At 41.3% G+C, this 17,081-nt stretch overlaps 1 protein-coding gene across 2 annotated transcripts in view; it reads right to left on the bottom strand.

Annotated features, from left to right (window-relative positions):
* The window catches only part of SRSF11 (serine and arginine rich splicing factor 11), a 252,145-nt gene that overhangs the window by 200,327 nt on the left and 34,737 nt on the right, over positions 1-17,081 (bottom strand). For both annotated transcript variants that reach the window (XM_086953852.1, XM_086953853.1), the window contains exons 2-3: positions 6,083-6,216; positions 1,749-1,858 (exon numbers count right to left, since the gene is read on the bottom strand). In XM_086953852.1, coding sequence (XP_086809978.1) covers positions 1,749-1,858; positions 6,083-6,216 — 244 coding nt within the window. The remainder of the gene's footprint in view (positions 1-1,748; positions 1,859-6,082; positions 6,217-17,081) is intronic.

Genomic DNA, 17,081 nt, shown 5'->3' with positions numbered 1-17,081 from the left:
GAGCGGTCGGGAATGCAGTCTGGGACGTAGACTGCTGAATCACCAGGCTCTCAGGGGTGGGGTGAACAGACAGAAAGCAGGGGTCGCCCGGAGTCGGCCAGTGGCGTCCGGCCACGTTCCGATCCACAGGGAGACTTGTAGCGGGCATGGACCAGGTGCCCATCAGAACGTCTGCGAGGGCTTCGTTAAACGGCAGTAGAGGCTCTGATGAGCTCGCCTGCAGTTTGAGCACCACGCTATAAGTAGCCCCCTCCTCCGAAGCTACGGAGAGATGAGTCCAGTGTCAGGCAAAGTGTCTAGACCACTGCCCTCACCCAGAACTGCCCAGTCCTGGCTTAACTGGCACTGCTGTGCCAGAGGGTCCTCAGACCCCTCCCAGTCCTCCTCGTCATCCATCTCCTGGAAACCAGGCAAAAATGATGAAGCCGGGTCGTAGGTGAAGTGGTCACCCATCGGCTCTGCTCCGGCGTCGCACCCGGACCGGTGTCATCCGAAGACGGCACCGGGAGCGACACCCTCAGGGTCAGCGCCAGCGGAGGAGTCGTGAGGTCGACTGGCGACGACCCTGCAGCGTCGGGACCGGAGTGGAGGCCGGGGCCGAACTACCCGACTGCGCCGGGCTGGAGCCTCCGGCCCGCAAGGGTTCCCAGTCAGACCCGCGGGGCACGAAGGCGCCCCGACAGGTGCCGACAAAGGGAAGTGAGTCCTCATGGCCACGAGAAAGTCACGCATCTCCTCCGGCGTCACGTGCAGCCCAGGGACCGGCGGGTGTGGAGCTGGATGTGGCGCCTGCGGCTCTAGCGGAGATGCGCGTGGGTGTCGCCCGAACCCCCGGCCGCTGCGCGCGAGCATCAGAGGGAGTCGGAAAAGCAATGACGCCTCTTCGACTTCTTTTTCGAATGCCTCGACTTACCGGAGGACTAGGAGCCCGACTAGTGGTACTGACTGGACGAGCGGCGATGACTGAGGCTCCGCGACCGGTCCCTCTACTTCCTCCTGGACTGGGACCTCCAGCGGCACGGAGCTGACTGCCTGAGCTCGAGCAGCTTACGGGCTGCTCCCATCTAGCCTTCGAGGTCAAGGCCCGGCAGTCAGGGGACGACTTGTCATCTTGGTCGGCCCCGAGGCAGCAAAGTCACCGATGGCGGGGGTCAGTCACTGACAGTGGGAGACAGGTGTCGAAAGGTTTAAAACCAGGCATCCCTAACGGCACCGCGAGTCGGAATCTACTCCAAAAGTGATAAAAAAAGTTAGTAAAAAAATGACTAGAGTGCTGCACTTCCCAGATCTGCGCTTTCTGGCGCGGAAAAATGAACGGACGTCAGCGCGCAAGGGCGGCGGCTAAGTACTCCGACGACGTCGTCCCGTCGATCACGACGCCAACGACGGGCCAGGAGCCGCAGGCGACACCTACCGACACGCAAGGGTACTGCTGACGAAAACTTTCCGGATCCAGTCTGATACCTGGGGATATTCTAAGGTAAGGAATCTAACACTAACGTGTTTCTTTCAGATTGCTCAACCACACAACCACAAAAGAGTGAGGTAGTATCTACTTTAGCCTCTGCTATACATCTGGGTATCCACGGAACTCTGTGCACACAATAGCTTACTTTGGCAAAGTATATACAGAGCCAACTTCTTACGGGTGTTATTTACTAAATCAACATTTTACAAAAGTATAATAAACAATGACCTATGCAACCACAAATGCAGCGCTTACTTCCTAGAAACATTTTTAAATATACCTGAGCAAGTGGGTTTGGAGTAGGGAGTAGTGCTCCTCCAGGTAGAAGACCTGCCACTGCATTTGCTGGTGCCAGAAGAGACAATGCCTTAGTCTCATCTGGAATAACTCCTGTAGAGAAACATGACTCCATTAGCATGCATTTTTTTTCAAGAGGGAAAACACAAATACACCCAGAAAAAAATACTCCCTGAAAAATCTTACATTCTGTTTATTGAAACAATTTATTCAGGCTCAAACAAAGAGTTCTAATGACTATGATTAATTAAACATTAGAATGACATTTCAAAGTGTGGACATTTGAGGGCTACCCATTGCTCCTGAACTACAGTTAAGTGTCTAGTGGAAAAAATAGCACAAAACACACTACTTTTTTGTGAACACTGCCAAGATTTCATCACCTGTACTCGATTTTTAAGTCATGAACCAAACGTAAGCAAGCACAGTCAGTTCTCCAGTGGTGTGCTCTCAACTTTCAAAAGCTGTTTTATGAACAACGACTCGTGCCGGCTGCTTCACTATAAAGCACACAGAAAATCAAGATACACAAGACAAAAAAAAGTTTGATTTAGGGGTTAATAATATGGAACAACGTACTACGAATGTTTTATTTCAAACCTACCACACAAATTAGGTAAAAACAAAAGTATTCTGTGGAATAAAGCGTAGGGCTTCAGCTGACGTGTCCCAGCACATCTCAGGATACCAACTTCGTGTGCACATTATGCACACTCCTTACCTGTGTAGTAAAACTCAATCGAGTTTCAATGTTTGGCATATATGCTGTACCAAACAGAATTTTACTGACTGCCATGTCAAAAGCCAACTCACAAAAAGGCCCCAAATCCACATAAGTATCTCTGAAGACAACTACGTCTGGTTCCATACGGAAAACACATTTAAACAAGGATCCCACTGAGATACAAATACTTAAGACAATTGTTTTTCTAGCCAGCTGCAAAATCCCTATTTAAACTGAATAACTGGTTAATGTGCCCAAGCCCCAAGAAAATAATGCAACTATAATTTAGCAAATACCCATTGTATTTTGTGAATACACATGAAAAAACTGCATCTCATCATAAAACATACAATATGTATAGGGCACTTAAGAGAAACTGGATAAGCTGCAGAAGAAAACTGTTGGGTGGTTTTTTCAGCAGGGCCTGGTATAAAGTTCAGGCTGAACCAGGGAAAAGAACTGTAAAACACAACAACAAAAAAGAAAAACCACTGTTAAATAAAGGTAATGGTTCCTTCCACCTAATCTGAGATCTGCTGATAATATAAACAAATGTATAATACACAGCACCGTTATTTTGCTTGTGTCACTGATATGTCATCAATTTTGATACCATGGGCAATTGTGGAAAGAAGGGAGGGAATAGTATAGGGTAAAATTCCATGTTGGGTTTTGTATCATGTAATTCAACGTAATAACATACCCAATGAGAGTGTGGGAATTTATTATGCATGCATAATACGTCTCAAGGGAGATCTCCAAATTATATTTAGTACAGGAAGTTGTAACTTAAATACAAATCCTTTCGGACTCATCTTGAGGGAGTATCTGGAGATAGGTATCCATTGAAATCATGCATCTGATTTGGATATTAAAATGTGTTTTTAATAAAACTACAATTTAAAAAGCAATGAGGCCCCTCACCAGTTTATTTTCATGCGTCAACTTTTTTTTACAGCTGCTTTGTTAGAACCATGAAATACTGCATGAATGTGTAGAAACGAAAGAAAAAGAAACAGACAAAAGAAACAAACATTAACCAAAACACCTAGATACCGGCCAAATCCAGATACAATATTAGTTTGCACCACATACTGGGTTACAACAGAAATTGTAATGGCTTCCAGTTCGTTGCTATAAACTCACAAAAGGGTAATTGTAAGTGCTCTGTGGTCCTGCTACTACCCACTGGTATACATAGTTAGTTAGGTGTACTCACAGTGCTAACAAAGGCCTGCAGAAACCTAAGCAATCTGCCACATCATAGTCTTAGGTGGACCATACAAAGCATTACCCAACACCACAGCGGGGAAGCACTACTCTGGCTCTGCAACAGATAACGCACATCACTAATGGAAAACTATTGGTCACATTCACCTTTAGTGATGGGTAACAGAATACTGCATTTGAAATCAGTATGCGATGTAAATGGTGACACGAATCACACTGGCTACATTGCAAAGTGCTTATGAATTTCAATCCTGCACAAGTTAAAAAAACATGGTGAAGCAGCCTTACTCTTACAATGACAGAGGTAATATTAATACACAGTTGTGTTGTGGCAGTCCAAAACAAAACAAAAAAATGTAAGAACACCACAACTTAAGTGTCAAAAGGAATCATAAGCATGACCTGCAACAAACAGGCTTCTAAATATGGACAACCTTTTAATCACAACGTCAATCAAAGATTGCAAAATGACAAAATACATCACAGCATCCCGGTGCTAGGACTGTGCCCAATGGCATACAATTAGTATAAACATTACCCATCACTAAAACGGAAAGTAGCTTGAAAGTAAAGATTTTGAAATCGGTTTTAATTAGAGGATGTTCTTTGCACAGGTTTTCTAAAGCAGCAGCAATGTATCTAGTTATTTCTGTTAATTGGACACTACTTTGCAATACGCATGGCATGGGTGTCCAAAAGTACTCAACCCTACTTCTTAAGAACGATTTACATACAGCATGTCCTCACCATTTAAAAGAATTGTGTTTTGGGTTTTTTTAGATTTCTTTTATTCTCATAAAGATATGCCGTCAAACTCGGTGAAGAAACGGGTTTTAACACAGAACAACAAGGGGTTTACTTAATGAAAAACAATGCTTTTGGGAAAAGTTTAATTTAGTTAAAGGTTTTGCAGCAATGAAATTTCATTCTCTTAGTAGTGGTTATCATTGCCGCGCTGATGATAGACGGCTCTGGCATGCACTCGCAAAATGGAAGCATACAGCTGATGAAATGGCACTCTTGATCCAAGGTAAGGGAGACTAAATAACATGAAGAGCAAAAGTCTAAAAATAGGGAGTTTGGTTCTATTATAAAACATTTTTTAAAAGCTCATTATTTCATTGGACTAAGTTTTTTAGACTTTAAAATAGACAGTACTGCTGCTTGAAACAAGTGTCCACTCGATTTGCAAAGCTTACCTAGATATGAAATCATCCTTAAACTTACGGAAATACTTCCAAACCTTTTTTTAACAGATTTCAGATAACTAAAACTCTTTGCCAGCTTCTCAAAACGGAAACGACCAAATTAGACTGTTTCAGGTGTAAATTACACGTTTTCACACGTTCAATTGATACCTGAGCTCAAGTGTGCGTGAACCTCGTGACAAAATTCCAGGTTAATATTTCAGGGAACAGTACATTTTAAATAAGCAGTTTTCTAGTGTATAATTAGTTAACAAATGCAACGATTGCAAACCGCAGAAACGTGTCCTTTATCAGAGGTTACATTAAATTTACCATTTCAACAACCTTGATCAAAACATTAGACGCTCTCAAACACTTGTTAGAAAAATGTGGTTAACAAGAGGTTGACACCAAAACGCGAGTGCTTGTTGACCCTTAGTTTAGGTTTAGAATCCCCTGTAGCTGCAGAGGACCCCCAGTTTTTCCGTCATCTGTAAGGGTTTTGCATTTGCCTTCTCCACTACAAAAATCACACACACAAACAAAAAAGTTATATATTTAGTGAAAAAATTCTAAGATATACAGAGCACAAAACCATGGGAAAAATTACCCAGTGCCCTTGTGACACCTTTTGTAAGTGATCCTGAAATGAGCCTCAAACATTCAAACCCTTGGTAAATTGGGAATTTTGTGGAAGACACATAAGATTTTTACTTTGCAAGAGTAGAATTAATGTGTTTATCACGTAATCGTGAGGCCAAGCCAGATATCTGCTTCCACCTTCCCGTGTGGATTTCTTAGACTTTTCACCCCACCAAAAAAGAATATTTAGGAGTCCTCCAACACAATAAGAATAATGGTTCGAGGCAAACAGTGTTATTTCACTTAGCTGCGAAAGCTGTTGTCTTACTCAAATTATGGCCAATTTTGAAAGTAATATTTTGACCGAGTGATTTATTAGTAAAAGATAAAATATCAAAAAATTCTGATATAACGTAATTGAAGTTGATAGGATACAAAGATATTTCAGTATGATACTTATGTGATAAAAACGCAAGAGAAAGCAGCACATTCCCCAGAATACCAAGGGTCTGTTCTTAACTCTATTCAACTGTCATGCCAAAACACATTTTTAAGCAATACTTGTCAAAAAAGACCATCAAACAGTGTACAAACCTTCTGCATATGGTACGACAATTAAAGCTCGGTCAACGAATACTGTGTTGGTCAGATGCTGGGCCACAACTGCCGAATCAGCGTCAAGGAACTTTACAAAACAGACACGAGATGTTACAGGCAAAGGAGAATCACTGAAAGGGAAAAACATCATTAATCACAAGGCTCAGGGTTTATAATCTTCACTTTAATATTTCACTTTCAAAAACAACATTTGACTAAAAAAAGTTATTTCTTCTAAAATAGATCCGAAAAAGAAGGGTCAGAGTCACTAAGTAATAAAGAAAAAGTAAAATAATTCCAGCACTCCAAACACTAACTACAAAATAGAGGTTTATCGCTTTGAAGTCGCAGCACCTAAAACACTATTCTACCAAAAACTCTTCCAATCAATTTAACTTTAAAAGTGGAATTTAGCCCCAAAAATATTTAGACGTGAAGCATCAACTACATGTACAGGTTTATTTTTCATTTTAAAAACCAGTTAATATTCCGCAATAACAAAAAACATCAAGTTTAATGGTGGAAGTCGGTAGGGCTGAAAATATTAGCAATGGAATCACCTACCGGCATAAATGTTAAGACTCTCGATTTGGAGTGTGGCAGTAACCAGGGACCTGTTCCACTAGTACAACCATCACCATTTGCCCAATAGTATATGGAAGAACTTCCCTTCCCCGTTCTTCATGCGTCTTAAATGGTCTCTGTATACATTCCTTTTGGTCTCCCATCTCTCCACACTCCAAGCTAAACATTGTTCCATAGCCCGAGTATGATCCACAGGGATCTGAGAGCTCCTGTATCATCATATGGCCTAAATTGATATGCAGGGCATGGTCTACGCCTGGTTTAGATATTTTTACGTTTAACTGTTACGATTTTGTAGCTCCCTCTTTACCTCTGATATGGCTGCCATTCATTGGGAGGTTCCTCTGGACTCTTCGCTGTATACCATACATTTTGTTTGCCCCACTCCCAGTTCACTAGGCCTTACACTAATGATATTCAGATCATTTTCAGATTAGATAACCTCACCATCAAATCTGTGTGTTGGGTGTAGGACTGACTACTGTGGAACAGGAATTTAACCACAATTTTCCAAAACGTGATGCTGGCCAGACAGAACCCGTGCTTTTGAGAAAATTCTTGGTAGGACATCGAGCTGTGGCCTTCTGCTCTGGGTTCCAAGCCTGTGAGACCCCAAAAGCGAATTGTTAATATTTACTGTTAGTCACGATTCCTCCTTAACAGCACAGATCAAGGCTTGTATTTTTTCCTGCTTTTTTATTCTGTGAGTCCCCAGGAAGCCCCTCGATTTTTTGCCTGCTGACAAACATTTCGCTGCAGCGTGTGCACTACTTTAACAGTCTATATTGGGTCTTTCAAGATAGCTGCAATACATGCTACAGAGAATCCAGAGCCTAGCTGTGTGGACCATCAGCAAGATGTACAAACACATCACATCTCAGAGGCTCGGCTGGCCATTTGTTGGTTGCCTATCCAGTAAAGCGTTCAATTTATGCTCCCTAGTTCGCTCACAAGATCTTTTGTGACCTTTTATGATCTTTTATGACCTAGAGAAATCAGACTCAAAAAAACACTCTGGTGATTTAGTCAAGTCAAGTCATAAAATGTATATAGCGCACTACATACCCAGAGGGTTTCAAGGCGCTTAGGGAGGGGAGGAGGATTCTACATAAGGCTGTTGCATCTCTTGCTCAATGTGCCTCACGTGAAGAAAAGCGCACCTGGCAGCCACTGCATTCACTACCTGAGGCACAGACTTTAAAACACCCTTCTGTTCAGGATCAGAATTCAAGTTAGTCATCTAGCCTTCAGATGAGCATTGAAAACATTTTTGTCAACTTTCTCTCCTTCTCTGTAGTCTATTTAAAGGTCCAATGTTTCTTTCAGTGCCAGAAAACTCCTGAAGTGTTAGTGGATTTATAAATAAAATAGAAAAATATAATCGCTGCAGGTTGTTACGTTCTCAGTTAATTTGCCACCAGTATTTGAGACCTACATGCGCATTTTCTGTGCTATTGACCATTCTATCACGTCTTTCAACCAGGGCTGTTTCTGAAGCCCCCCCCCCCCTGCCATTCTTAAGTAATGGATAATCATGCATCGCTTCATAAGCTTGGTGCCCTTAATTATGGCTCATTTTGACTTGCTTCATTTCGAGATCACTCTACAAGTACTGCGTGTTCATATGCATTGGTATGCCACTGGTAATTGGGTGCAGCTTGGTTAGTGTGTCTGTCCAATACTTCCCCACTATACAACAGCACCAAACCATGAGTAAAGGTGGCCTCTGCAGTTCCATAGCTCAGATAAGAGAGGGGCTCCCCAGGTATACATTTCCCAGTTTCTTCGAGGTTAGGTATATTACTTCATCGTAACATTTATATAACACTACCATGGGCAGCTACTGAAGTGCTTGCAAACATGGGTAGCTAGCATACTACTCCATGTATGGTTTATTGAGATAAACTGCACTCGTTTGAATCTAGCATTACTTGAAACTTTTTTGTTTGACATATAGGCATGCTACTTTCCCATTTTCGATCACTTAGGAGCTCCAAAGAATCTGTAATGCACACCTAACTTTCAGTGAACTCTGCTTTTAACAAACTAACGTCCTTTCAACAACCTCTCGTCCTTATCTACTTTTAATGCTTTAATTAGATTTGATATAGATCTCACTTTCTATATCAGATTTGCATGACCAGAGTAACTGTTGCCTTTAGGGCATCTGGCAACTCGGTCCATCTCCCTCGAGCAGTTTGCAGTAATTTGGCATGATATTACATACGCTGGTCGCAGCTGGAAACAATCATGTTTACTGTATTTTGGAAAACTTATCATTTGGATATATATTTTTTGAACTTTCCTCCTTGCATTGAGTCGTTGCCATTTCTAGGCCAAAGCATTAGGGGACGGGCATAACAGTCCTCAATGGTCTCTCATAAATATTCTCAAGTCGACAAATTATTTAGAGGAACTTAGAACATCATCGGCATCCATGGAGGCAATGTGACGAAAGACATTTAAGCAACCAAGAAAGAAGGGTAATGAATTGTCTGACAAATGGAGAAAACCACATTCTTCTATATAAATAGATACAAGTTCTGGAGTTAATACCTGTATATTTATTGACTCAAGTTGGTACTTTAAATCTTCTCTTAATTTCTCTCCCTCCTTGTTCTCTAGAGCCACCCTGCCCCAGTGCTTAAAATGTTCAAAATAAGGCCTTATGGTGTAATTTAGTTTACTATACTTGTTTTCTACAAAGTAGACTGATGTCCGATGGTTGTTTGGTTGCACTTAAGAATATGCAGCGGTATAACGTTTACTCTTATCAAGATGCATCGTAATGCTTAACTGAATAAATGCACCAACATAAGATCGCAAATTGAAATTAAAAAATCCAAAGACACACAATTGCATTGAATGTACTTGATATAAGACAACTTTGAGCCTGCCAAGGGGATCTCAGAACATTGTCAAATGTACTTCCCATACCATATGTCCCTTTTCCCATTCACTGTGCAGTTTTAAGCTGTATACATGCCTCATGTGCCAGAAATATCCTTTGACATCAACCCGCAGTTCTTATGAATGAATGTGTGTATTGGAAAGAATAAGCTAAAGCAGGTGGCTTGAGCAAAATTCAAGTTGAAGTAACATTTCTGAATACAGTAGACTTTTTGCTTGTTGTGGCACATCTGGTTCATCCCCGGATGTCCCGATTTCTGTACTAATATAATAAATGTGAAATGATTCAGATTACTAAACAGTGAAATCAGTCAGAAGTGATATTAGGCATGCAAGTCTAGCTTACATTGAGACACAATGAAGACGTTTTTAAGCAGCCACAATATGTTAATGCATTACTATAATGTGTCAATACCCCAGCAATATTATGCAAGTTTTGGTTGTTTTGATAGATCTAGTTTTGGACTGCAAGATTATGTGCTACTATTAAGCATTTAAGTCTCAGCCACAGGGTAACAAATTAAGCACTAGATTAGCTATTAGCACCATACTTAGATTTTTGGTCAGACATTAGAAAGTAACACTTCAGAAAACAAGGCTTTTCCTACATTTCTGTCCAAAATGGATGTTCTGTTGCTGTCCCAAACCAAATTAATTCATTTTTAATATTGGCATTCACTACTACCTCGCCAAGTAAACATAGATCATCAATGATATTGAACTGTAGCCAGTAATTCTTTTATTAGAATGTATTATTATTAGTACGTTTTATTGTGCAGGATTAAAACCATGATACAATAGCTGGTATGACAAAATGAAAAATAAGTCATCATACATTGTCAAGTAAATGATGTAAAATATGTTATTTCAAATAAATGTTTTAAACAAAAACCTAAAGTTTAAATGATAAAAATCGCAAAAAGATGAAATCACAAAGTTTTAGTTCTCATCTTGTCTACATATTTTCACCAGTCAATAGTAGTCTTCCAAATGTGTAGGCTGCTGAAAACAGACGCCTAATTTAAGTTTTTAAAAGACTTACAATCCTAGAGTTTCCCTATCTATTGAAAGCCAGTCTCTAGTTGCAGCACTCCTCTGTTTGGCAAATCCTCCAGAATTTTTGTGCTCAGCTGATGATACCACATGTCAGAGAAGTTTTGTGCACCAGCTGATTGTATGGTCCTACAGGGCTTTTTCTCAAAGATTAGCCACAGATGTTTTAGGTTCATCTAACAATACGGCAGAGGGTATTGGTATGCAAGGTCAGCTACCAACCTTTTTAATTTGACAGTCTACAACATAAATCTAAGAATAAAGTTGTGAGAGTGGTGTGTCTGTCAATTTTAATATCACTGTATGTCTGTCACTAGTGGATGGTGACTTTTGTCCATTCCATTGCACTTCACTAGTTTCCTTTGTTTGGACACTTTTCCTTTTCGTTTTTTCTTTTCTGGGACTTAAAATGACTGCCTATGATGAGAAAAACGGCCGAATCTGGTGAGTACCTGCCAGTTACCCTGTTGGTGGTGCACCCGTGAGGGGTCATTTTGTCCTTCACACATTTTTCCACACCAAATTGTTTTCACGGTCATTGTGAATAAGTGAATAAGGTATCACAACCTTATTTCTTGTCTCCTGAAAAAGGGGGTTTTATCTTTAATATAGGGCAAAGAACAGTGCATATAACCACATTCTAGAATGATAAAGTTCGATGGGTTTATTGCAGTAAGAGAAATATATGGGAGGTATTTCCCGAGATTCTTTACTATAAAATTTGCCCACGAGATAGGTTTCTTGTTGTATTGATGCTTGTTGAGTGGAGGGCAACCCTAGGTCTCTTGAATCCCTCGGATATCCTTTGTTGGATTAAAAGTATATGAAGAAACCAACATCTACATAAAACTATGTAGCTTGACAATTGCTACATTTTATACTGCCAGAATAAAATACCAGAACCAGCACTAAAAGTAGAACTGCCAATATTTGTCTTTTTTCCTCCCCATATTACAAGCAATTTTAAATTGGATGTTACAACGTGCCAGCGTTGATAATGGATGGTGATCATGTATCCAAAACCTCAAAATGTGCAGAACTGAAAATTTGGTTTGGTTTTATTTGGAAGATGGATTATTCTTGATTGAACAACACGTAGTCCGTAATTCTGATTATTCTCTGATAATTTGCCAACCAACACAGCCACCCCATGGATGCCATAGATCACATTTAAGTAAGTCGCCGGATTACCCTACTCTAGTGGAATACAAGTGGACTACTCCCCTGTTATCATTATTGGCGGGCCAATAAAAAAAACTATTTAGTTACAGTGAAGCTCTTCGCCTGGCCTTCAAGTGTGAGATTGTCCTGCTTCACATAAGGGAATTTCCTGGGTCCAACTGATGTAGAAAAAAGTACCCTGTTTATGCTAGGGTTTCTATAGTTCTGTTACATAATATGTTGGGCACAAAAATGGTTATTCATCAAGGGTGTTTTGCTATGTGCAAACCAAATCCATTGTTGAAATGTTCAGCTACACAATTCAAGAATGTTAAGTGAATATCCACTCAAAGCCTCCCCAAACTCTGAAGAGGGAGTAAAAATACCCCTTTGATGCTCTGATGTATCCATAAAAAAAAAAACATTCAAGCGCATCAACTTCTATATATGTGGAAAACTAACCAACTCACCCTAGAACCTCCGGGTAAACAAAACCACAGCTGGCATGGAAACCACTGCAACTAACACCTGTATCTGCAGTGGCAACCACTGAACATTATGAACATATGTCCAACAATTTAATTCCACACAGATTTCAAATTCATCTTCTCAATAGGTCTGACAAAACAGAACATTAGAGCAAAATCTAAAAAGGTATCCCTTTAGTGTTTTATCCCACTGGTTATAAATGTTAACACAAAGATCCTTTAGAATGTTCTGAGACACACTGCTTTCAATTTAGTCACTTAATTGGCTCTGCAAAAAACAAGGTCTGTATCAGCAATTTCTCATGGTATTCAAATGAATATATGGCCCTTACCCAAACTACCTCCCAGAACTTCTGCAAAGATCAATCTCCAATGGCAACGTACACTTTTCTACATCGTAGCAATAGCCAAACCACTAACAGCTTTGAAAGTTCTACCCTTTTACTTACTGAATCCACTATGCTGGAGCTCTCTTCTAATTAAACTGCATTTTCTCTACCGTCTCTCATCATTCTAAGATGGACTCAAAGAATGTCTTCTTTCAGTAACTAACCTAACAATGTTACACTGAACCAGTCCTTGTCTATAGGCATATATTATAAATATATCATCATCTGCATAACCCATCACCTTTCCGAGTTTATCCAAAGTGTCAATGTCTTATTTACCATGTGTAAGAAAGTGGCCCCTTTTTGCATGGTTGCCCCCACTTTTTGCTGAACTGCTGATGTGCTATGACATAGTGTGCCCTGGGTTCCTGCCAAACAGCATTGAAAAGAAAAAAAACAATTAACACTTAGGCCACAGGTCAGTCCCTTGTAAATGGTACCACTGGTACCAACGGCACTGTAGCCAGGGAAGGCCTCTAAGGGCTGCACCACTTATTGTGCCACCCTTAGAGGCCCTGTACCTTTACACACACACACACACACTACATTTGCAGCCTGCGTGTTTTGGTGCAGAACAAAGTGAAGAGTCAACATGGCACACATTCGTGTGTGCCATGCCTACAACCCACTGCCCTGGCATAGGTCAGCCACTCCTCTAGCTGGTTTCACTATACCAGTGGTGAGGCTACAGTGCCGAAGTCAATTCTTAGGCATTGTAAGTGCAGTAATGCCATTGGCCCCCATCGGTTCTGACACCTACTTTGGGCAGGAGAATTGGCAGGAAAACCAAGGGAGGTGTGCCCACCTTTGCCAACGTCACCTCGCAGGTGGAGGGAGGCGAGGTGAAGCACAAGTCTTAGTCCCCGCCAACTAGCAGATGGGAGGACCCAGCCACCCAGAGTGAGGCAGATGCCCCCAGGGGGTGTACCAACCCCAAGGAAGGGGTCCATTGGTCCCAATTTCTACCTACCTGTAACACCCCTAAATCTAGTATTTAGGGGCCCCCCTGAACCATGCCTCCATAAACAAGAACAGACTAAGCAGAAAATGGACCAAAGAAGCCCTGTTAAAGTAAGAGGAGAAGAACGTCCACTTACTTAGCCTCAGCCCTACCGGCCTGTTCCCACCTCGAACCTGCAGAAGCGAAATCCCCGTGTCCTGCAGTCAGCAACCTCAAGAACCAGAGGACCTGCCCTGCCTTCCACAGAAAAGACTGTCTCCCGTGAGCACCGGATTTGTTCACCCAAAGACTCTGGCCAAATCTGAGTCTGCACCACTCTGCACCAGACGCCCACTGCCAGAGTTAAAGTGGCCCAACACCACAAGGTCTCAACGGCGATCCTGGCCTGAGATCTGTAATCTCTGACCTGCCTCAACCCTTGATCCCCCTGACCGCGACCGGAGCTGGTAAGTAAACCAGACACCTAAAGACACCCCTGCACCCGATGCCCCACGGCCTTGGGTGGCCCAACCGACACTGGGGTGTACTTTGGGTGCAAACTCGGATCACCCCTTGCCCTGAGCCCAACACCAGGAGCTTTGCTCCCACAACCCTGAGGCATGCTCGTGATCAGCCACCAACAGGTATTGTCCATTGGATAACATTAGGCCTCAGCACCCGGCCGCCCTAGTGCCGCTGAGGGTGCTTTGAGAGTGCATCCTCGACCCTGGGGGAACCCTTGTACTAACCTCAGAAATTTCAACCCCAAAGGCTGAGTACTTTCCTATTAACCGATAACTTCATTCTCTCCATAGGAATACATTGACTGTTTTCCCTTGAAAATAGTTTTTAGTGTGGAGCGGAGTTGTATGAAAACCTGAAAAACTACAGCTGAACAAAACTGATATTACTTACCTTTTTTCTAGGAAATGTCTCAGTGTGATATCTAGTCATATCATACAGAGTAGAAAGAGTAACTTATAAAGTAATCTGAAAAGTAACTGATAAGTAATTTGAAAAGTAATTTTGACTTAACTGTATTTCAACCAATTGCATTTGAACTTGCATTAAATTGTAAAACACTGCATAAGATTTTGCAAAGCATTTATTAAACTTACCTGTGCCAGGCTTGACTTTGTTCTAGAAATACAATAACTTACTAATATTTTTATACAAACAAAATTGGTCTGAGTTCAGTCTTTGAGTGTGTGACATCGTTTGCAGATTAAGTACAACAAATGCTTAACACTACCCTCTGATAAAGCCTTACTGCTCGCCCACACTACCACAAATAGAGCGTAAGATGCTATCTACTTTTACCTCTGCCTACCTTTGGGGTTACGCTGGACTCTGCACACTGTACCTCATTTTAGTATAGTATATACAGAGCCAGCTTCCTACACTGCATAAACGCACTGCACCTCTTACTGAAATGTTCTGTTGCAGAGAAATAAATAGGTCACAGTGGAAAAAATATTAGACATCCCAAAAATCAAGTAGGGAAAGCAGATAGCCTTTGTTTTTACTCTATTCGCAGACTTCCAACAATAAGTTGGTTGTCTGGGAATTGATTACTCAAGTACGATGTCTCATCGTACTTAGGAAGATGATAAAATGGGTGTTACTCAATCAAGTGGGAATACTATAGCTTTATAGCCCGCTGTAGTGGGTTATAACAGCCAGTAAAGGCCCGCTCCAGCATTAAAGCCCCGACCCAAAGGTAAGGGCCTTCAAAAGGGCAGAATAGTCTAAGTACTAAAAATAAAGGCCATACGGCGCTCAAGGGGACTGAAATCCCATAGTCTCCGAAGTCTTTGTTCACAGCTGTTGATGTGAATGTTCCACAACTAAACAACAGTGCCCAGGGCCATGGCTGTAAGCTTTAGAACTTACACAGCAAAAGATGTGAAAAGTGGCTGAAGTCCACCCCTGGTTCTCCCTGCCCGGCTTGGCTGAACTGCTTTTGTAGTTAATCCAAGCCAGGTACACCCAGGATCTGAGCAGCATTCACCCCTCCCTCTATCTGAAGCCCTAGTACCATTGAGCTACAGGAGAAGGGAAGGTTGAAGGCTGTGTGTGTCCTGCATGGTCTCAGCCTTTATTTTTCCTCTACCTAATTAATATATTTTCCAGAAGCAGGGAAAAGAGAAAGGCAGAGGCTGTGCATTAGAGCACTGAAATGTTGAGCGAAGCGGGCCTATACCAGTTCCATATAGGCTGCTGCTGCTCCATTGTCTTCAATAGAGCGCTCAACATTCCACAGTTCTAATATATGTTCTTTCGGGTCTCTGAAGCAGCAAAATTGCAATAACATGAACCATGTAAAATGTATGTCAATTTTACCTAGTGCGCCTTCTTGGACTCCAAACTGCTACAAAACCTCAAACTCTGACCCATTTGGGATTCACCTGATGGTGGTCAAAAAGGAGTGCAATATTGGATTTTCAGGCTGAAGAAAGAAAGTTGGATATCATTTTACGAAGAAGCCTACATGAAATTTAGACTTGAAAAAAGATTTAAACAACAGGATGCGTATCTGGCATTTTTTTTTATAGGACACCGGCCAGAATGACAAATGTTGCTATGCAATTTCAACACGTGCTAATTCCGTAACAGGATACTTGGCACAATGAAAAGCAGATTTTGTGATACTCAAACTTTGGAATTTTGACTTTTCTAAGTAGTTATTGAATATATGGAATTAGTATTCAACTGAACTGATAGAGCGGTATTGCTCTCGAAAAATGACACAACAAAATAAGTATGTTAGCATAAATAGAGGAGTTTATGGCCTGCCTTTCACGAACTGTATGTACAAATACTTATCTTTGTCCCTGCCACCCAATTTAAACATGGTAATTCAATTTGAATGGTAGAAAACTACAGAAGCTATTCAGCAACAAACAATCAAAGGGTGTGCATTTCAACACTTGTCTGCTAATAATGAAATTGCATTTAAAAATAGACTGAAACCTTCTGATATCTTTAGTAGTTTGCTAGTAATGAACTGTAAAGTGCATGGATATGGCCCACATCTAACATTTAAAAAGTCATAATAGCCTTTCTTATTCAACACGTAACCAGATTAGATATTATGTTTACTTTAATCCTGTATATTCTTAATCTTAACCTTTTTTTCTTTAACAGGACATCAATGGCAAATTTACCTTCAGTCCACAGAAATTGTTTCGCATTATGTGGACAGAAAGTGATTCAGTAAATCGGGCAATAGTGCAAATGCCCAACCATGTTGGTCTCTTACAGGCTACTTGTGAAATTACACACTAAGCAACTGGAATGAAAATACTTTTTTTTTTAAGTTGCAGATCTAGGACGGTCTATAGGTGTCTATGAAAAACATTGGGAGGAGGGGTGTTTAAAGGGAATTTTGAAAACGCTTTGACCTATTATAGCACCTTAAATAGTGAGGAAAGGGACATTGCTGGTGTCCCTTTGAACGCAAGGATATG

Source organism: Lissotriton vulgaris, chromosome 1_1 (assembly GCF_964263255.1).
Source record: "Lissotriton vulgaris chromosome 1_1, aLisVul1.2, whole genome shotgun sequence".
Classification (NCBI taxonomy): domain Eukaryota; kingdom Metazoa; phylum Chordata; class Amphibia; order Caudata; family Salamandridae; genus Lissotriton; species Lissotriton vulgaris.
This window is presented reverse-complemented; position numbering and strand designations above follow the sequence as displayed.